We start from the raw sequence: 22,056 nt of genomic DNA on the forward strand, positions 1-22,056 counted from the left end.
ATAATAACGCCATGGTGTGGAGATGGAAGGATTGCCCAATAGAAACACTGATATTGGGCAAACAACCCAACACCTAGCAGCGGAGACTGCTAATGCCAATGGCGCCTGCTTTATGGTTACATTTAAAAAATGTGTCAGTGGATTACACCTTCAAGTGGCCACAATGACCTGCTCAGCTGGCGGTAAATGGAATGCTCTTCGAAGGAGTGTAAGTTTCAAGAGGAGGCTTAGGATAACCTCCAGGGTTAGCTGTGTGCAATACTGGACTCTAAATCAAATTACACATGTACAGCATAATCCTTTTTTTGCAGTGGTGACATTCATATATCCATCCCTGCATCTTCATTGTACGAAGGATGCACAGATTATTTTTCTTAGCCTCTCAGTAACGAGACACTGGAGCTAGAGAGACGGCTGGTGTGTGTTAGTGCAAAGCAAGTACAGGGCCTTTGTGCAACATCGCTTACCAATTGTATAGACCTGTGCTGATTTGTATACTTAGCTGCACGTTGATCTTTAGAATTTACTGAAGAAATTACTAACGCCCCCGCCCCTCCCCCTCCCATCACTCACATTCTGTCTCCCAGTGCACACATTTAACAAAAAAACAAACAAAAAAAAAGTTAGGGTATGCGTTCATGGCTCCAATTGTTGTTATTTGTTTGATAACACTGATGGGGAAAACGAAAGACACATTTTGGGATGGATTATAGATAAATGACACAATAAATCCACAGGGATATGAAAAAACGGTTGGCGACCGAAGGGATACCTAAGAACTTCCAGAGAGGTTTCCAGCTAGGACTTACGGTGAAAAGAGTTTATGATAAAACCAGTAGCTACAAAGAATAGGATGAAAGGAGGTACAGAATGATGGCTGTGTTTTGTGTAACCCTCAAGAAGCAAGAACAGGTACACATGTAGATTCATTATCTCATGTCCCCCAGACGTCATCACAGGGCCACAATAGAAGCGAGAAAAGCTGCCACTTCTGAAACCTTATGCCTCGCAGTTCAGGATTCAGCTCCTGTCTAATCCGGAGCTCTGTCCAGGACATCCCTCGCGTGGCTGCTGCGAAGTCCATCTCATCACACGTGCTCATGAGTGAGTGCACATCATTTCTTCTGCCTCTCGCATTAGGGACTATTCAAGCATGACGCTGTGGCTCTGATCTTCCACATGCCCTTTATTCGGGTCCTGTAATAGGAATATGCACCTTTGCTTGCCCTTTGGGTGAGTGGACAGAGTGCCTGCTACCTTCAGGGTCTCAACCAATGCCCGCTCTGTGCCAGGGACGCAGTGTCTTTATTGCAGAAGTCCGAATTTGAACTGAATATTCGCAGGGAATGCATAGATCTCTCCCTGCCTACAATGCACAACCCACAGAGCTATCTTAGAACCATGTGTTGCTTATGATAGTATCCCTATTATGACATCCTACATGTCTCATTTACGGTGCTTCAAACTGTGAATTTTTAACAGATATTGCATGCCCTCCACATTCTTACTAGATAGCAAGCTGCAGAAATCTTGATGTCCGTTATTTCGCTTGTGATTTATTAAATCTGTTAATATTCAACCGTATCGATCATCTTCCCTTGGCTCAGGGTATGCTCTGTTGGTCGCACTGTTTATCGTCAATGTGCCTTAACTGAAATACAATGACATACTTTCAACTTGTATTTCACTGTTTGTGTTTCTTCATTACCCTTTTTTTCTACCAATAATTAAAATTGTATATTAATTAGGTCATTTGTTCCTCGGTTCACTTTGAGCTCATATTTTATTTAAAGCGACAATAATTTCAAGCCAGAATTTTCCTGGCAGCGTAGGAAATCTGTGATGGTGTCTACTTGGTTATGTTATATTATTGGTTATTTATAGAGCGCACGATCACCGGGTAGGTCTCTTGGCGCTATTACCATTATCTCGGTCTCTCTCTCAACTAACAAACTATTCCATGAAACTTCACCACCCTAAAAGATAACATAATACAACAAAGTCTTTGTGCTTTTGTTATTCGTTCTTGGACCAAATACATACATGCCTTGGTAGCAAACAAAGAAGCAATGCAATACTACAGATAGCCAAGGCACTGTTCATTGTTGATAGGACGAAGGAAAACGTGATCTAAAAGGCAAGAAGCGCCCAACCGACTTATGTTATTTCTTTCCACAGCATGTATTAGCTTAGCTGTCAAACTAACACGTACTGGTCAGACAATCATCACCACTTTCGTGCGTACATTAGCAGATAACCTTGTTGGCAATAAAGATGTAAGATTGTTGGTTGTACAGGAGGGCGATTAGTAACTTCAGTAATTTAAATCACGTGAGATTTACATGTTCGAATTGCAGTGTCCAAACTGCCTCCTACTCAATCTTCAAGTGAAAGAAAACCCACATGCGTACAACTGTGGCACTAAGAGTATTACAGTGGGGTGATGTAGTTTGTGGGTACGGGAGAGTGGTTGTTGGTGTCTTTCAAAATACTGAATACATCTTTCAGAAGATAATGGGATATAACTTATGAAACTTTTTTTTGTGAGGTTACCAAAGACAGCACGAATGGCAATAATGCCCATATATACCAAGGCGCAGGGAGGGGGAATGCAAGGTGGTGAGATCTGATTTTCCACAAGCTAACTTATCTATGTTCTAGTTAGAACTGGCGTAGATGCAGCTTTGGCTATGTCTCCAGACTCATGTCAACAAAAAAGCATAAATAAACAAGCATTGGCCGCGTAGCCGTAAAAGTAACTGCCGCGCGGCCGTGAAAGCGAAAGTAATCGCGATCAAAGCGAAAGTGATCCCGATCGCGAGGACGGGACGAGCTGTGTGTTAATCACGCGAGGGGTGCGGGCGCAGCAGTGATTGCCGGCTGCGCGCGTGAACACAAGCGTTAGGCCAGCGAGGTCTGGCAGCCCTTTGGAAACCCGTATACTAAATGTCGAATAACAGCGCATGCGCTGTTCTAGGCTCGACCTAAAAACTGATGTGGGTGCACCGGGGCGGGTCTTATGTGACCTCGCTGACGTCAGGTACGCGGACAACACCTGGGCGGAGTCGCGTGATGTCGCCCCGCCCCCGGTGCGCAGGGATGCTGTGGCAAAAGTTTCCGGATCCAGTCCCACGCCTGGGGATAATTCTACGTGAAGGAATCTACGGCTAGTAGTCTCTATCAGATGCTCATCGTTGTAATTTTGTCTCTTCATGTGCTCTAGAAGTCATGGTGCTCACCTGACACATCAAATCATCAAAAGTAGGAGAGGCACACCCTTATTTAACTATTTTACAGTTTTTTCAACGCTAACACTGTTAAAAAAATGTTTGAGTCAAAGCGCGCTACAGTGGATGGCTCTCACTGTCTAACAAGTGCCTATTTTGGTATTGACAATAACAAAGAGTCAGAAGACTCAACCTCTGTGCACTGTAACTAAAGTTAAAGTTACAACCAACAGAATAATCAGGCTTGGCCGTGCTCATGTAAAAAAAATAAAAGCAATTTATCCAGCATTTCAACTTGGGATATTTTGTGTAATGTTCACAATTCAAAATGAAATTAACAACATGGTTCAAATAAAGTTTCGATCTTCATTTGCAAATATAAACAAATACGAAGAAGATGCAATATAATTCTGAAAACTTTAGTCGTGCCCAATGCATTTCGGGCCGTGATAGGCCCTTCCTCAGGGGCTTGGACTCTGAAAATATGAAAAATATACAGACAGTATAATACATGCGGATGGTGAAACATCATTTCTAAGGCAACATACATAAAGAAATAACCGAAAGTTCATGAAAGTTTGCACTACATAATACACTGTTGAAAAAATAAATAAAAGAAAAAGATGAAAAAAAAGCAAAACATAGACCCTCCACCTTCGTGCATCAATGAGCAGAAATACTCACTGATACCGAACTTTAGAAACCTTCAAATCTAAAAAACAACAGATGCACATTGTTTCAAATCACTCATAAACAAATAAAAATGATCTGAAGATACCCTCGTGAACACACATCACAAGAACATACCTCTCAAAACGCGAACAACAAATTTGAGTGGACCAAAGGCAGACCGAAATGAACCCTGTCAACATAGATTCAACAATCCGTAAGGATACAATCTTCTAAGCACAATATCGAAGGCTCACACATCACCCACAAACGATGTATTACCTTTTCAAAACGCCAACGGTCAACGGAATATACTGCATGAACGCTGGAACATCGGAGTAAACAAATGGGAAGTGCGAGACGCTATGCTCACCTCTACGATTTAACCCCTTCGCTGCGGCGCGAATTCCGCCGCGGCGCTGGGGGGGTTTGGGGTGAGCACGGCGCCGCCATGCTCGTGACGGAACCACGCCGTCGTGAGTCACGGGCGAGCTGTGCTCATGACGGCGTGGTTCCGTCACGACTCCGCCCACTCAGTACTTTGCCCACACAGGCGGGGAATTAGTGCCGCGTAGGCGGAGCGGCCGCAGCATGACGGAACCACGCCGTCATGAGCACACGCCGCCCGTGACTCATGACGGCGTGGTTCCGTCATGAGCGTGGAAGGGGTTAAATGCATACTAGAAACGAGATTGCAAACTAGGCAAAGGAAAACAACGATGGACTGAAAATAGTCCATCGGAGATGGCCATCATATTGAAGCAATAAACACAATACTAAACGGTCCCATCTGTACAGCAATGTACAGAAATATCGCGCTGTAAAACAACAGAGATAAAAGCAAAAATAGTGAACCTGACACTTTACATGTCCCATATGATGGGTCGTTGCTCTTTTTGTCCTTTATGTTGTTGTACTCATGCCTCTACCTCCTCCCGCATCCGCTCCTTTGTACAGCGCTCTATTATGTCATGTTCGCGCTTTATAACGGTTTTCAAATAAATATTGAACACGCCCAATCTCCTTGATGCAGTTGTGGATAAATTTGGTGTAAAGCCAACATTCTGAATTTTTCTTTCCTTATGTACTTGTTTAGTAGTCACAATGAATGACAACTTATGGAGCACACAGCTACTCTGGTAGTGTCCCGATGCCAACACATTCACCAGGATGGAAGAATAATGTTAATGACTAAAAAAGTGAGTTTTTAATAGCTTACAAAAGGCAGTCTCATTTGGCATATTTCTAAGTTGAATGAGGAGGAGGTTCCAGATCTTGGCCACACGGACTGAGAAGGAAGAGTCACCATGTCCCGCTCTTTTAAAGCAAGGAACCATAATCTGAAATGCCTTTCTAGATCGTAAGTCCCTGCTCAGATGATAATACTGGACTCTCAAATTCAAATAAAGTGGTCTCATGACGTAGAGAGCAAGGTGGGCAAGCACCAATGCTTGAAACAGGATTCTCTTATTGACTGGTAGCCAGTTACATGGTTTTGAAATAAGAATATGTTGGGGTACACACAGGAAGATTAAAGAGAAGGCAAGCTGCGGTACTCTGCACAAACTGAAGACGTTGATTCAGGAAATCTGGTAAGGACAGGTATAAGACATTGGAATAGTCCAGTCTGGATAGGATGGAAGCCTGGATTACACTTTTTAGGGCTTCTCCACAGAAAAAGTTTAACAATTTTTTGCATGCCTTTGTTATCCTGAAGCAACTTTTCACTAGAGAGTGAATTTGAGTTAAATAAGAGCGGATTGTCAAAATTAACACCTAGATTTCAAGTCGCTATAGACTGAATTCCTGTTTTTGTCCTTTCTTTCGCACCAATATGTGTGAGGAATAATTTCCAAGTCCTCTCTGGTGATGAGGAAACTCCTCCACAGCATGCTGACTTCTTTCTGTAGCAGGTCTTTCCGATACACCGATGTTCTGATTGGTGGAATTGAAGGAGGGGTCCTGAATCAAGAGAATATCCATTCTGAACAATATTCAAAACCCATTTGCCTGTGTTTGCTAAGTGCCACTCTTCCAAATGTTTGGTAATAAGACCCCTCCCCCCACACCCCAGCCGGAGTGGGTAACATGGAAGGGAGAAGCTTATTTCTTGGAAGGAGGTATTCCTGCTGATGAGTTTCTCTTCCTCTTGATGGTTTTAGAGGATGATAGTTTTGTTTTGACTGTTGCTGGTGTTGTTGGTGAGACCAATGAGGGATGAGAACCCTCTGAGAGAAACATGTCCATCATAAGGCTGTATCTCCTACGATAGTCCTTTTGCTTCTTTTAACCAACAGCCTTCAAAGTGTTCATCTCCGTTTTCATTCTGTACATCTCTTCAGCTGCATGGAAGCCAAAAAGAGTATTATCTGAAAATGCTGGATTAAAATCTGATGTCGAGCCTCTGGCTTAAGGCTGGCTAGTCTGAGCCAAGATGATCTGTCTGCACAGATAACCATGTACAGCAAGAACTGACATATCTGCTGCTGTACTTCCAATCTGGTTAGATACCAAGCCTCCTTCATTCAACATCTCTTGGAAATCTTGTCTGTCATCTTTTGGGAGTTTTTCCATAAACCTGTTTAGGGAATTCCACAGAGACATATCGTACCTTCCCAACAAGGCAAAAGCACTGGCAACCGTCAAAGTAGATGCTGATGATTTACACATCTTTGTGCCAAGAGCATCTATTTGTTTGCTATCGTCCTCTGGTTGGACAGAAGAAGATGAAGCAACAATACGGGCTTTTCATGCTGCTGCTACAATGAGTGAATCAGGAGAAGGGTCTAATCTGAGGAATTGTGGGTCCTGGTCAGGTGGCTTATATTTATTTAGAAGTCAAGCTGGACCAGACTTCACTGATGCAGGTTTAAGAAACAATTGCAACACAGGTTTCAGTAGACCTGGAAACAGGGGAATCAATGGTTGTGTAGCTGTTCTATGATGCAGGGTCTCAAAAATCACAGAAGATAAAGTCATAGGGATATCAATATAAGAGTTAGATGCCCCCCTTATTAACACTTCATTGAAGGTAAGAAGATCATCAACAGACTACACTCAAAAGGTGTACCTGTCAGAGTAGGAGAGTAATCTCACACTGAAATAGTAGTAGTAGACTATGATTTTAGATTTCCTTCTATGTCTAGATCTGTGTGAATGTCTAGATCTGGATATAGGCTGGTGCTGGATGTTACTTTAGATCTGGGGTGGCAAGGCAGTGGACTCCTAGATCTTCGTGGAGACTTGGGTCGCAGTTGGAATATGTGGGATACATATGTGCCCTGTTGGAGTCGCAGGTAACACAAACTGTGTGCAAGGATAACATTGAGAAGATACAGAGCTCCTAGGAGATGGTGTACCTGAAATGTGAACCTCAGTGTGACTCTAGATAGAGAATATGTATGAGAGTTCTCATCGAGTCCGAAGTACAGTGCACAGGTCTATGCAGTAGACTTTGTAGCCAAAGTGGAGAAATATTCAGAAGTGAGGGGGAACTGGTTCAAGACGTAGAGCGAGGCCTCGACTCTGCTATATTAGTTAGAAAAGTCTGTGACTTGTCCTCTGATGCTGGATGCTTTTCTCTCGATGTCGAGAGTGGCTTTTCCACTCTTTGTGACGTCTAACATTTCCCTCTCTATGTTGATGCTGCTTCTACGATGTCGATGAGTGGTGGACCGTCAATGGTGTTTTTGACACTGAGGTGTGTCTCAACAGCGAATGCAGAGGAAGATTAGGCGTCAAGTGATGGCTCAACCCTACCTGACACGGAGAGCACACCGGGCTCTACTCCGTTCTCGATGCCTCTCAACGTCGACCGGGAATTTCTTCTTTTGTGATGGTGGTGTTTTTCTCTGGCTCTACCTCTGCAGGAGTACATAGAACCAGAAGACATCTATGGAGGAAAACAGACCTTCCCCAAGGCATCTTAATGAAGCAGTTGTCCTTCCTTCTTGGAGGCACTATAGTCGGATCTTTTCTCTGTCTTTCAAGGTACGTTTAGAAAACCTCTGACAGTAACCACAAGTTTCCAGCTGATGCGATTCTGAAAGACCAACAATACAGACAGAATGGGGGTCTGTCTGGGCACTTTCTGCAAAGGCATTCTTAAAAAAAGAAACATTTTCTGACAGAAAAAAGGCTATGTACACTCTAGGTTGTTGAAAAATGTTGAATCACTTTTTAAAGACAAGAATATGGAAAGATTTTCCAGAGATTTCTTGCCAAAAGGTAGAGCTCAGTGCTCCAGGATCCTGACTGCAAAAGCCTTAAAAACGAACTGACCTGACTGTCACCTGTGAGGTATGATGGGATACAGGATGTGCTGTGATGTTTATAAAGGCACGGTGCCAGTTTTCTGTACTATTCCTTGAATGGCAGCCTATTGGCTAACAATGTCTTACCCGAAAGCTTCAGTACTTGGGTATCTGCCTACCAGCCCTTAAGTGGATATCGTCCTTCCTCATGGTCAGAACTAAATGAGTTAGACCCGCCCCCCTACACCTCAGAACCAAAGAAATTCCTCTGCGGAGTCCCTCAAGGATCGACGCTCAGCCCAACACTCTTCAATGTCTTCATGAAGCCCCTCGCAGACATCATGTGTGCCCACAGCTTCAACATAGTATCCTTCGCCGACGACACACAGGTCATCCTCTTTGTTACTGATTGAACTAGCACCGCCAAAGCAACTGCATGAGCAACATCCACAAGCTCAATACAGATCTGATCTTTGGCAACATCTACAATTCGAATGCCCTCCCACGCAATCTGGCGAAATAATAACATTTCCTTTTCCTTTTAATAAAAGTAATAACACCTTATCTGGTAGAGACTATCTAGCCACAGATTCTTTACCTTAGAATGATCTCCAGTCATCAGACCGGATTCAAACATTTTTCCGTGACCAGCAACCCTGCGTGTAGGTTATTCGACTTCACTTGGAGTATTTAGCATCGTCCACGCCAGAAGTCACATCCACGGTGCCTACATGATTGCCAACCCAGTGCAATGAAGTCAGTTTCTTTTTGCAACTTTCCTTGACAGGAACGTGGAACCAAGAAGAAAATTGATCTGTAACTTGGAAGACTAGGGCCCTCAAAGGGGAATAGCCCTGTCCTGAATAATCCCTTCACAAAGCAGGGAAGGTTTTTAGGTTAGTAAGGAATCTGCGGCTACTTAGAGTCTCTACCAGATAAGAAAGTAACTTGTTCATCTCACAGATATTTCTTTCTGCAGATTACTTACTTTAGATGAGATACCCAAGCAATATCTCCGTGGTGGTGGGCATGCAAAACTGTTTCACACTTGAGTGTGACAGGTGAAGGCATATCCTGCCTCCCACTGAGGGCCAATGATGGTGAGAGGGCAAACTAAAGAGGTTTGGAGACTTTGGACTGGCCTGACATCTGGATGCCCACCCCATAGGGTCTGTGGGTACCTCGTCCTAGGCCACGCAGAGGCTAGAAAGGTTTCGTGCCGTGGTGGCTGAGTGTGTAAAGACGCGGCTGGAAGGCCCTTCCGTGGCCACAAAATGTGGACTGGGTTGGCGAGGGGCCATGGAAAGATGCAAGGACCTGTCCGTAGCCCTGCTGTCTTACAGCGCTTCAGCGCTGAGTCTGCCTTGTCTATGAAGAGGCAGGAGGGCACGTCCATAAGTGACGCTTGGACATCCTTGGAAAAGCTGGTTGTTCTTACCCAGGCGTGGCCCAATAAGGCAAACTGCTCTACCCAGCAAGTTGGTCATGTCCAGACCACATCGGATCATAAACTTGGCTACATCTTTCCTGTCTGCAATAGCTTGGGAAAGTGTGGCCCTGGCCTCTTCTGGGGAATAGGCAGCTCCTCTGTCATTGAATCCCAAAGAGCAAAGGGAATAACGGCCCAAAAAGCATGAAGTGTTCACCTCACAAATAAGGAAGGACTGCAAGGGTTCCAGCCCTTTAGAGTCTAGATTTGCAGTTTTTCACAAGGTGGAAAAACCTCTGCACTGACGACATAATATTTAAATTCGTTCACATTTCTGCCATTCAGTACTCACTTTTGCTGGGTAAGCAGTGCCTTTATTATTTATTATACATCTTTCATATTCTAAGCATGAAGTGTGAATCATTTGTGCTGGGTGTAACACTGGAATTTATAGATTTCAATGTAATTAATAATATACCATTGGGAAACTAAGAGGGGGAGTAAAAATTAGAGTAAAGACAAGGTAATCATAATTGTTTTGTACTTGTAGGTACGCCTCCGATTGTGTCAACAAAGGGCGAGTATTGCAATATGTTTTCTTCCATGTAATAATTAATTGGGTAGGATCAAATTAAAGGGATCTGTATCCTGATGAAGGTTGTGTGACATATATATATATATATATACACATACACACACATACAATTGAATAGACCGAAACATAATTGGGTATTAGAGACATAGAAACTCTGGTATACCCACGTCGATTCATTTTTTAGTCCTGCCAGGTAGGGCCATTAATAAAGATAAAGGAAATACCCACTTGGAAAGTTTCAATTACTTTTTCTGTATGAGGGATCCCTTGAGAGAATGTATTCAGTCAAAAGAATTGCTCCCTGGTGTTTGAAGCGGCCCAATGACGAAGCATGCCACCATTGGTGGGTAAGGGCAGGCTTAACAAACTGATGAATTCCCCGGTAACACAATAATCAAATGATCCTCTCTTTTTCTTTCTCTAACTCCGTTTCCTAAAATCTAGCCCCTAAAGGGCTGGAACCCCTACAGTCCTTCCTTATTTGTGAGGTGTACACTTCATGCTTTTTGGGTTGTTACGCCCATGCACTGTGGGATTGAATGTCTCGGAAGAGGCCAGGGCCACACTTTCCCAAGTTATTGCAGACAGGAAAGATGTAGCCAAGTTTATGATCCGAAGTGGTCTGGACATGACCAACTTGCTGGGTAGAGCAATTTTCACTAGTCGGTTGCCTTATTGGGCCACGCCTGGGTAAGAACAATCAGCTTTTCCAAGGATGTCCAAGCGTTGCTTATGGACATGCCCTTTGATAGCTCCAGCCCACCAGGAGCATAGGTCTTCACCCTGGTGTTTGAAGCGGACTAATGATGAAGCATACCACCATCGGTGGGTGAGGGCAGTCTTAAATTGATGAATTGACCGGTAAACAACAATAATCAAATGATCCTCTCTTTCTCTTAGTTTGTTTCCACAGATCTAGCCTCTAGAGGGCTGGAACCCTTACAGTCCTTCCTTATATGTGAGGTTTATTGTCTACATTGGAGTGTGGAGAAATGCTCAAGCTCTAGTCTCCTTTTTTGGTGTGTGTTGTGCAGTGTTCACAGACAGCAGTGCCAGACTGGTGAAAGAAAACATTTACTTTCCTCAGGTGTCCAGCCTCTTGGATTCCCTATCCAGTGAAGTGGTGGGAACTCACCAGGATTTACAGAGGAGGTGGAAGCTTTGACCACCAAGTTTCCAGGGTAGGGCGTTGCATGAGGAAACTGTGGTCTCCTGGGGCAGGGCAGTGGCTGCGGGCATTCGTCCTGTTCACAGGAGCCCATGTGCAGGGTTTGGACCAAGTCCCAAGCAGGACATCCGTGAGGGCTTCATTAAAGAGGAGAAGTGGTTTACAAGAGGGCACTCTTGACTGAAGCACCTCTATCAAGACATTAGTCTTAACTGCCACTGAGGGTAGGCTAAAGTCCAGGACCTCAGCTGCCCTTCTCACCACCATAGTGAACAAGGCTCCCTCCTCCATAGCCACAATGGGGGGGGGAAGGTGGGGGAGGGGAAGGTGGAGGGGGGGTTGACCATAGCAGTATCTTGAGAGGTTCTCAGTCCACTAGATGCAAATGCTCACACCAGTCCATGTTATGGTCTTCAGGGTCCATTGACCCCTTCCACTCCTCCTCAAGTCCCAGCCCATAGGACTAGGCCTCGGGCTCTTGTCTGGACAGCATGCTCCAGTCGGCGCCGCAGGACGCCCCTCAGGCTCAGTGTCGGGGATGGAACTAGCGGAGGACACCAGGGATGTTGGCATCAGGAACGACGCCATGGAAGGTAGAGGTGGTAGGAGCGGTAGCGGTCCGGATCCATCCATGGATCCAAGGGGCCCCAGTGGAGCTGGGATGGAACCGCAAACGAAGAAAAAGAGGGGGGACCCCTTCCTGCACCCATGGAACTTGAAGGTGTGCCAGCAGGAACAGGACACCCAAATATTAGGTGCCTGGCCTCACAAAAACTCATGGAGTTGAGCGGGGGTTGCTCCGGCTCCCGGAGACTCGGGGAGGACCGGAGCTGATGAAGACTCGACCGCGGAACCAGGCCTCGAATGACGACACTCCCTCTTCAACTTCTTACTCTTCTTCTTACGGTGAAACTTACCCAAGGACCACTTCGAGTGCGACAAGGATCTTGGGCTCCATGACAGATCCCGGGTCTTCCTCTTGACTGAGATCGAGACTGTTTCTGCATCCCATATCTAGTGGCAATGAGCTTGAGAGAGGGCTCCCTCAAGGCCTTGGGGTCCATGGCGTAGCAGTCAAAGCACATCTTCACGTCATGGTTGAGCTCAAGGCACCAGAAGCAATTGTGGGTCCGTCACCAAAATCTGTTCCCAGTTGACATCCTGCTACACAAGAAAATCTCAACCAAACTTGACAAAAAATCCAAAGAGAACGGCCAATAAATGACAGGTGTATTCTCTGGATCTGCTCTGACTGGTGTTGAGAGAAAAGAACGGACGTCAACGTGCTGGGGTGGCTCCTATATAGGCACCACACAGGTCCCTTCCGGGGTGAATGATGCCACGTGGAGTCGAATGACGGCACCTACTAGCCAGCAGGCGTACTGCTCACGAACACATTCATGGATCCAGTCCGCCGCCTGGAGATAATTCTAAAGTAAGTTATCTGCGACTAGAAGCCTCCATCAGATACTTATTTACTGAGATGCAGTTTACCACATTAAACAGCTAAAGCTTTAATCAGTTAACAAACTTCTAGCAACGTTTGTTCCTAATTAGAATTGTGAATAACGGTGTACAAATTTGAAAATTCACATATGAGTGGATGGATTTACCATAAAAATATAAAACGGACATGAATTGATTGGTACCTTTGCCAGGCCAGGTCATCCTCTAAGAAGATATTGCGACTAGCTTTCCTGCCTCCAACAGGTGTTCTTGGCTCACCAGGTTCCAGTACTGATATTGTGCAGGAGTCAGACAGGGCATTCAAATCTTCACCAATTGAACTGCTGTCGGTAGAGTGAGCATAGCTTAACGCTATTTTGCGGCAATACGTGCAAGCCCGAAGATCACCTGATGAAAGATCAACTATTTAGACACACATCAACAAATTTCCAATATATGACATTAGGTAGATCATCTTTCTAGAACATGTGGTTAAGAGCCAAACAACTACTATATGATTAACCATAGTTGGGGGATGCACAAGCAAGTAAGAAAATGTTACTTACCTGTAGTTACATTATTGGTAATATCAATACATGTATATGTTTCCATCATTCTCTAATTTCGGGCTTAGAATCTCTTGTACATTTTCAATAAAAGCATTAGACCTTCTCCTCCTGACCGAAACATGGCATGACCCAACCCCCAAACCGGGTATCGCTGCAGCCACCCGCCCGCCTACAAAATCATGCACGAGAACTAAATCCACAAACCAGGCAGATGACTGGAAATCATCTACAAAACATGAATGACTGCACCACCTCCACGGAGTCGGACACCAATCTCATGGAACACATTCACTCCAAAATGTAAACAGACTACAGTGCGACCCTTAAGGGAACTCTCGCCTACCAGCCACAAGCAGAATTCTGCAACACATCATATCAACCAATTATATCCTCCTCGGGGACCTCAATTTCCACCTGGAAAAAACCACAGACCCTAACTCCATGCAGCTCCTCAACAGCCTCAGACTCACCCAGCTCGTTCAAGGACAAACCCACACAACAGGCCACACCTTCAACCCTATTTTCTCTCCAACAGGTTTAGCACCACCAACACAACACCGCTCACATGTTACGACCACTACTTTTCAAGATACCCACCCACCAAACTACTTCACCAGAAAACCCAAAGCACCATCTAGACACTGGGACAAAATATCCTAAGAAAACTGCTTCAAGACCCTACAGGAAAACCCACTGAAGCACCCTGGGAACCTGGAGGCTGACACCAAGCTCTTCAATAAATGGCTCACCGACTGCACTAACGGCACCGCTCCCACCAGAAACAAAACCTACAAAAGACCCACTGGTATACAAATTACCTCAGGGAGTCCAAATGCCACTACAAACAGCGTGATAGAAAATGGAGACTCGACAAAACCACCACAACATCCACATATAAAGTCGCCCTCAAACTCAATCACCCCCAACTAGGAGACGCAAAGAAACATGCCTTAACTCTCAGGATCGAAGGCAGCACCAATAACAGCAAGGAACTCTTCACCATAGTAAAGGAGTTGTCAAATCCCACAGCTGCTAACATCATCACATCCCAAGAATTCTTCAACAACCTCTCAACAGAAGATTGTCAAGAGCTACAACACATTTGATCCACAGCATACCAATACAAACTCCCCTGACCAGCCAGACACCTCCTTCATCACCAAAACAGAAGTTAAGCAATTGGAAGCCCCTCCTGAAACACCTCAGAACCTCCTCCTCCCTCATGGACGTGCAAAGGAACATAAAGACATGTCTCTCCTCCCAGGAATGATCGTCGTCTTCTCCTCCTTCAGGCCTATCGCACTCAGGGCCAGGATATCCTGACGGGTGATTAGCCATGCTCTACAAATTCACATAATATAACATACTATTGTACATCCATGCAATGTATACAGTAATAAGGGCAGCAGAACCCACTCATTGTGTTAACCGGAATGACAAGCAATGAATTAGATGTGCAGTTAACTTCCCTTCATCAGGTTACACCGTTCCTTATACTTCAGTGTTGTAAGTATTAAATGTATGCAAAAAGTGCCTTTTGAAAGGGAACACAATGATTTGGATGGAAACTTGGAGAGAACTGCTCTAACAGGTACATAACTTACCCTTCTACAGCACTGGATCTTTCATAATTCACTTGCTTGAAGAAGGTTTAGTGTGCAGAACTTAGCGCTTGAATACTCTCACGGGTGATTAGCTGAGCTTTACAAATTCACATAACATAACAGAGTAGGGAAGGAAAGAAGAGGTTCAACTTACCCAAACATTCCACCAAGCACCTCATCAAGGACTTGCTTCTGGCATATATGTCTAACAACTATTGTCTGCTGTACATTTTGCTGTGAGGAAAAGGAGAGCATTGGAAGGAGCGAGGTCCAGTGGGGAATCGTGTCTACTGGATTTCCTTAGCGAAGTGTGAGAGGGTAGGGTCATCACCTCTGTGCAGTGAAGAACTGGCGACCGGGTATGCTAGGAGGGGCCATAGTGAAGAGACTGTCGTACGGAGTGGACTGTCGTCTGCTTGTTTTGGAAAGCTAGCAAACCCTATATGCCAGGAGAAGCCGCTGTGAAGGGATTGCTGCACTGAGAGGGCCGTAGCTCACATGCGGTAGTGAGCATGTGACTCTCTATGCAAGGATATACCGTGTGAAGAGATGTGCTGTGCCGTTGCAGTTGTCCACCCACTTTTTGCCCCCTTTTTAGCTACTAGTTGCTGGTTTTCAACTCTGACAGTGCACTGAGGCCTGCTAACCAGTCCTCAGTGCCAGAGCTCTTTCCTTAAAACAAGGCAATGTCTAATTGTAACACAATTGGCACAGGACTTGGGCACCCCTGCAAGTCCCCAGTAAATGTTACCCGTTACCCAGGGCCTAAAGAGGGTTCCTAAGGACTATAGCATATCTAATGCCACCCTAAGGGATGCACACAAATTTCACACATATTGCCAGCGCAGGCTGCATGACGTGTGCCATGCCAAAGTAACTGCATTTAATATAAGTAAGTCATCTCTACAGCAGACCTTTGAGCACTAAGGTATGGGGCATTATATTTTATGTGAAAACATATCTGCATGAGCAGATATGACCCTGTGATGTCAAGGTCTATTACTATATAATATACTGTACATGAACAGGGAAGCCATCTTAAGGTATGTACTGGCCACAGGTCAAAACGAGTTACCCAGATACATAATAGCTTCACTGAAACATGTGGTGTTTGGTATCAAACACCTAGTATTAATAAATTCACAATGATTCCAGTGATTAATTTATCAATACCTCCATCCACAGGGTCCCTTAGAGGTCCCCCCTGAACCCTACAAGTCCTCTGGTGTGCCGGCTAACTGGTTTTGTCCAGCCTGCCAACACAAACCAGTTTCTGACCCCCTAGGAGGTGAGAGGCCTGCTCTCAGAGGTCAGGAACAATGCCTGCTCTGGCAGGAGGTGTTTAAACCTCCCCAGCAGGAAGGCTAGCAAATCAGCATTTCAAGTCCAGAGGCTTCAAAGCTTCTGCCACCTTTGAAATGTGAGCCTGGCTTCCCCCAGACCTGGAGTACAACACCCTGGGCCCTGAGGCCCATTTGACACCAGTACAGGAGGTAAATTAGATAGTCAGGAGGAGTGTTACATTGACAGGCAGGACATACATCTAGGGTGAGCAGCCTGAAGTGAAAACGAAAGAAAGAATTCCACTATCCAGGGTGTGGTGGAATTAGGAGCTCTGGCACAGGGTGATGCCTAGTCCCCACAGGAAAGGGTCATCTAGGGATGTAGTGACCCCAGGGGTAGGTAGTCCCTGTAATGCCCCTAAATGGAGTAATTAGGTGGCCTCCTGGCCAGATAGGTCTCCCCGAAGAAAGAAGGACAAAGAAGAGCCCACAACACGAGAACTGAAGAGCAGCAATTGACTTGGTGCCAACCTTGCCAGCCTACCTGCTGGTCCGACAGTTGCATGGACCCAGCTTGACCAGAAAGCTGTGTCATCTCCCATAGCTGTGCAGGAGTGGCCCATGCCTGGCTAGCAACATCTCCCTTGGAGCAGAGGAGGGCCTTCCCTGCTTGTTTGCACACACCAAAAAGACCGACACAGGAGCCTCTACAGAGTGACCCCGCCCAACAAAGGTGCACTGCACATGAGACCCCCAGGGGGGCTGCTGAGAACCAACTGTGCCCCTGAGGCACAGAGACCCATAAGAACTGAGCCCCATCTTGGGTTTAGCCGGACCCTATGCGCACCCAGCACGCACCCTCCCGATCACGAGCTGCATGCTAATTGGCTGTCAACACTCCAAATCAGGAAGTGTTGGCAGCCATCTTGTGCCTCGGTAGAACCGAGGCACAAGAAACCTAATAAAAAAAACGCGCAAAACGCGCAAAGAGGGCAGGGTTGAAACACACTTTCCCCCTAGGCCTGCTCAGGCGGTCCCACAAGGACCCCCAAGGCCCACATTTTTTAAAATTTATTTTTAAAAATCAGCAAAATCCGCGCTGGGAGCGCAGATCCTACCGATCCCCCCCCCCAAAAAAACGAAGCGCGGCCTCCCGCGCTTCAATGCTAATTAGCACCCAGGGGGTCAAATCCCGGGGGCATGTTAATAATAAACACTGCCCCGGGGACTGCCACCCCCCGGGGCAAAGTATGAATAATTGTGGGGGGGCACACGGCCCCCCGCAGTCCCGGGGACCGCCATCCCCCCGGGGCTTATTAATTTAATGTTGGGGGGCCCCAAGCCCAGGGCCCCCCCCGAGCCCTGGGGCCCGCCACCCCCCCGGGGCTCGACTTTATTAACATTGTGGGGGGGCCAGCACACAGTCCCCCCGCAGCCCCGGGGACCACCACCCCCCGGGGCTTTTTTAAAATAAATAAATCCCCTGTATGGGGGCCAAGAACCACCACCTCCCCGGGGCACTAAAGATTCAAATTGGACCCCAGGGACCCTCAGTATTCAAGGGGAGTTAATCCCCCAACTTAAAATGCGCCACGGGCGCGTTTGCACAGTGGTGAAGGGAGGGGGCGGGGCCTGAGTACACATGTGTGCAAACACATCCTGTGGCGCGCTTTAAGTTGGGTAATTAATTCCTTGTCAATCCTGAGGGTCCCTGGGGGCCAACTAGCCCACCAGGTACCTCCAAAAGCGCCACGGAGCTGCGTTGCAGAGTGTTGTAAAAAGGGGCGTGGCCTCTGAACTCCTCTCTGCAACGCAGCCCCCTAGCGCATCCTGGAGGTACCTGGTGAGCTACTTGGCCCCCAGGGACCCACAGGATTGAGGAGGAATTAATTCTCTCACTTAAAACGCGTCACAGGGCGTGTTTGCAGACATGTCGGCTCAGGCCACGCCCCCTTCCTTCACCACTGTGCAAACACGCTCTGTGGCTCGTTTTAAGTTGGGGAATTAATTCTCTTTCAATACTGAGGGTCCCTGAGGGCCAAATAGCCCAACAGGTCTCTCCAGTATGCGCCAGGGAGATGCGTTGCAGACAGGTGTTCAGAGGCCACGCCCCTTTTTACACCTCTCTGCAACGCAGCTCTGTGGCGCTTATTGGAGGTACCTAGTGGGCTAGTTTGACCCTAGGGACCCTTAGGATTCAAGGGGACTTAATCTCTCAACTTAGAACGGCCACAGGGCGCGTTTACACAGTGGTGAAGAGAGGGGATGGGGCCTGAGGTGATGTGTCCAAACACGCCCTATGGCGCGTTTTAAGTTGGGGAAAAAATTCCCCTTCAATCCTGAGGGATCATGGGTGCCAAGTAGCCCACTAGGTACTTCCAGGAAGCGCCACTGCGCCGCGTTGCAGAGAGGTGGTGCAGGCTGTGCCCCTTTTTACATCTCTCTGCTATGCAGCTCTGTGGCGCTTACTGGATGTACCTACTGGGCTAATTGGACTCTAGGGACCCTCAGGATTGAAGGGAATAATGTCCCCAACTTAAAACGCGCCACAGGACGCGTTTCCACAGTGGTGAATGGAGGGGATGGTGTAGAAAGTGGCTCTATATAAACTGGACCGAAGTAAAATCAGCCGAACTACGAATTCCGATTTACTCACCTGTTATCAGGAGAGACCTCAGTGCTGCATCTTTGAGCCCAGTACTGATCCTGAAAAGTAATTCTAATTTCACTTACCAGTAACTTGAATTTCATTCCATAGGCTAACATTGATTTGTTTCACTTGGAAATTCTTCTAAGTGTGGAGTTTTAGAACTTTAAAATATTCCTCTAAAATCAGCCGAACTATGAATTCCAATTTACTCACCTGTTATCAGGAGAGACCTCAGTGCTGCATCTTTGAGCCCAGTACTGATCCTGAAAAGTAATTCTAACCGTACTTACCATTAATTTGAATTTCCTTCCATAGGCTAACATTGACTGGTTTCACTTAGAAATTCTTCTAAGTGTGGAGTTTGGGAAATTTAAAATATTCACCTAAAATCATCCGAACAACGAAATCCGATTTACTCACCTGTTATCAGGAGAGAACCCAGTGCTGCATCCTTTAGCCCAGCACTGACCCTGAAAAGTAATTCTAACCGTACTTACCAGTAACTTGTATTTCCTTCCATAGGAATCCATTGTCTAGTTTTCACCAGAAAAGTTTCTAAGTGTCGATTTTCATAAACTACAAATATTCCTTAAAAATCGCCTGTATGACTTAAACGCATTCTTTCAACTGTTTACAGGAGATGCACCAGTGCTAGATCCAGGATCTACCACTGAGTAAGAAAGAGTAACGATAACAATACTTACCTGCTAAGTGAATTTCCTCCCATAAGATAACATTGGTGATTCTATGTGAAAAAGTTTCTAAATGTCAACTTTTAAAATACAATAATATTCCTTAAAAATCACTACTGTAACCAGAACGTTTTTACTCAACTGTTTACAGGAGATGGCCCAGGACTGAATCTAGGATCCAGTCCTGTGGTTAGAAAAGTAATCCATAAAGTAACTAATTGCATTTAACTAGAAATTCCCATTGAGCTCAATGTTGCATTGTGTTTGAAATTGTGTTGCCTATTGCAACAAACTGTAACTATTGCATTCAAAAAGTCTATTGCCTATTTGAAAAGTATTTAACTAAAGTAATTCATTCTGAGAAAGTATATTTTGTAATGTAATGTATAATGTAATTATAATGTCATTTAAAAAATAAAATATCTAAAAATAAATAGTTGAAAAAAATGGAGTAAATCAGTATCAAAAAAATAAATATAACAATTAATACATTTAAAAATTGTCATTTACAAAACCTTTGAAATTCACTGAAAAAACCATAGGTCTCAGGCACGTTATAGTTAGGAATTAGCATTTAAAAAACCTTAGAAATTCACAGAAAAAAACATAGGTTTCAGGGGTGTTATAGTTAGCTGGACATTTCACTCGTACAAAACCATTGAAATTACACAGTTATAGTTAGTTCACCTACCTATAACTCGCGTGCCAGCAATGCACTGATGATGACGTCACATATTACATCACTCATGACACGGTCAGCGACATCACTGATGAGATCACTGATGACATCATCCTTGTGATAGAGTGGCAGACCGCCTCTCACCCTAATATAACCTTTGTTTCTATTTTTGAATGTGTGTATCAAACATAAAAAAAAAAAATGGACATACCAATACCAGTTACAACAACCTATTCAGTAATTCCAAGATCTACATACAAAACCACTCATTGACCAACAGTCCTATATAGTCACTCATACATGTACTCACTCTTCATATGTACTCATACACCTATACATCCTGTTACAAACCGCCACTCATTCATAGAGTTACTCACACACATTGTCACTCATGCTAATAAATTATCAAACATCCATTTACTTGCATATACAGTTATACACACACCACTACACTTACTTCTACAGAAACGTGCACATACTTACTCTCAAACAATCACTTATAGAAACATAATTATTTATATAGGAACTCTTCCAATTTCTGACTCTCACATATACTCACTTATATACACCAATACTCACATATACTAGTTTAAAACGTATGTCGTTACTCATAAAGACACTATCGAGACAGTCATTCACTCACTAACACACCCATACACACACTCATCCACCCATACAGTCCGGCACACATGCTGTCTTCAACACTTAAAAACAGTGAGTCACTCATTCATGCATCTATGCGCTAAGTAATACCCCCACCGAACAATGCAGACACTCAGACAGATACTGAAAAAAACAACAAATAACCTATGTAGACAACTCATGTAGCTACTCACCAACCCATGCAGCCACTTATACACAAAGTGAGAGACTGATACTGATATTAACATATTTAAACATTACTCGCTAACCCATGTATTCACTAAGATACACTTAATCAGTCCGTTATACAAACAATTTTACAAACAAAAACATCCATTTAGACACTTATTTACCCATTTATTCTTCCATCGATCTTCAGATATACATATATAAAAATATTTAATTTTCAGAAAGACACATTCACTGGATGATGTTATCAGTGATGTCATGAGTGATGTCACTGACCACGTCCTGAGTGATGTAATATGTGACGTCATCATCAGTGCATTGCGGGCGCGCGAGTTATAGTTAGCTGAACTAACTAGAACGGTGGAATTTCAATGGTTTTGTACGAGTGAAATGTCCAGCTAACTAGAACACCCCCGAAACCTATGTTTTTTTCTGTGAATTTATAAGGTTTTTTAAATGCTAATTCCTAACTATAACGTGCCTGAAACCTATGGTTTTTTCAGTTAATATATATATACATACATATATATATATCGGGCTCAAGCTTGGGATCGTTCATATGAAAAGCACTCGAACATCACCGCGGTGTTCCAAGTGTTAACACTTTATTTGACGGTAAGGATAACATCGGCCTGCTCCTTTCACAGTTCCCACCATACTGCGATGCGTTTCGAGACAATCCTCTCCTTCCAGGGCTGGTGGTGGAAAAAACACCTCTGGTCACTCCCCTCACTTAAATACTCAACCCAACACACCTTCTGATCGGTTGTCACTTGTGCACTGAGCGAGGCATTATGGGAAATGTAGTGCCGGTTTTGAATAAACGTGCCAATGTCCTGCTTAATACAGAGCCCCCAAATTAGCTCTGGCAGACAAGTATCATCCTCAATTCCTCGATGGTGTCCCCCGTATAGAGGCCGGCCAATGTCGACCCCTGGGGCCCCCAGGTTCTCTGGGTGGT

General features: G+C 44.9%; 1 protein-coding gene across 3 annotated transcripts in view; it reads right to left on the minus strand.

The window, feature by feature from the left end:
- PIKFYVE (phosphoinositide kinase, FYVE-type zinc finger containing) overlaps positions 1 to 22,056 on the minus strand; it is a 2,037,960-nt gene that overhangs the window by 1,707,328 nt on the left and 308,576 nt on the right. For all 3 annotated transcript variants that reach the window (XM_085648834.1, XM_085648836.1, XM_085648835.1), the window contains one exon: positions 12,991 to 13,195. In XM_085648834.1, the coding sequence (XP_085504960.1) occupies positions 12,991 to 13,195 (205 nt within the window). The remainder of the gene's footprint in view (positions 1 to 12,990; positions 13,196 to 22,056) is intronic.

This window comes from Triturus cristatus, chromosome 3_2 (assembly GCF_964204655.1).
Source record: "Triturus cristatus chromosome 3_2, aTriCri1.1, whole genome shotgun sequence".
Taxonomy (NCBI): Eukaryota; Metazoa; Chordata; class Amphibia; order Caudata; family Salamandridae; genus Triturus; species Triturus cristatus.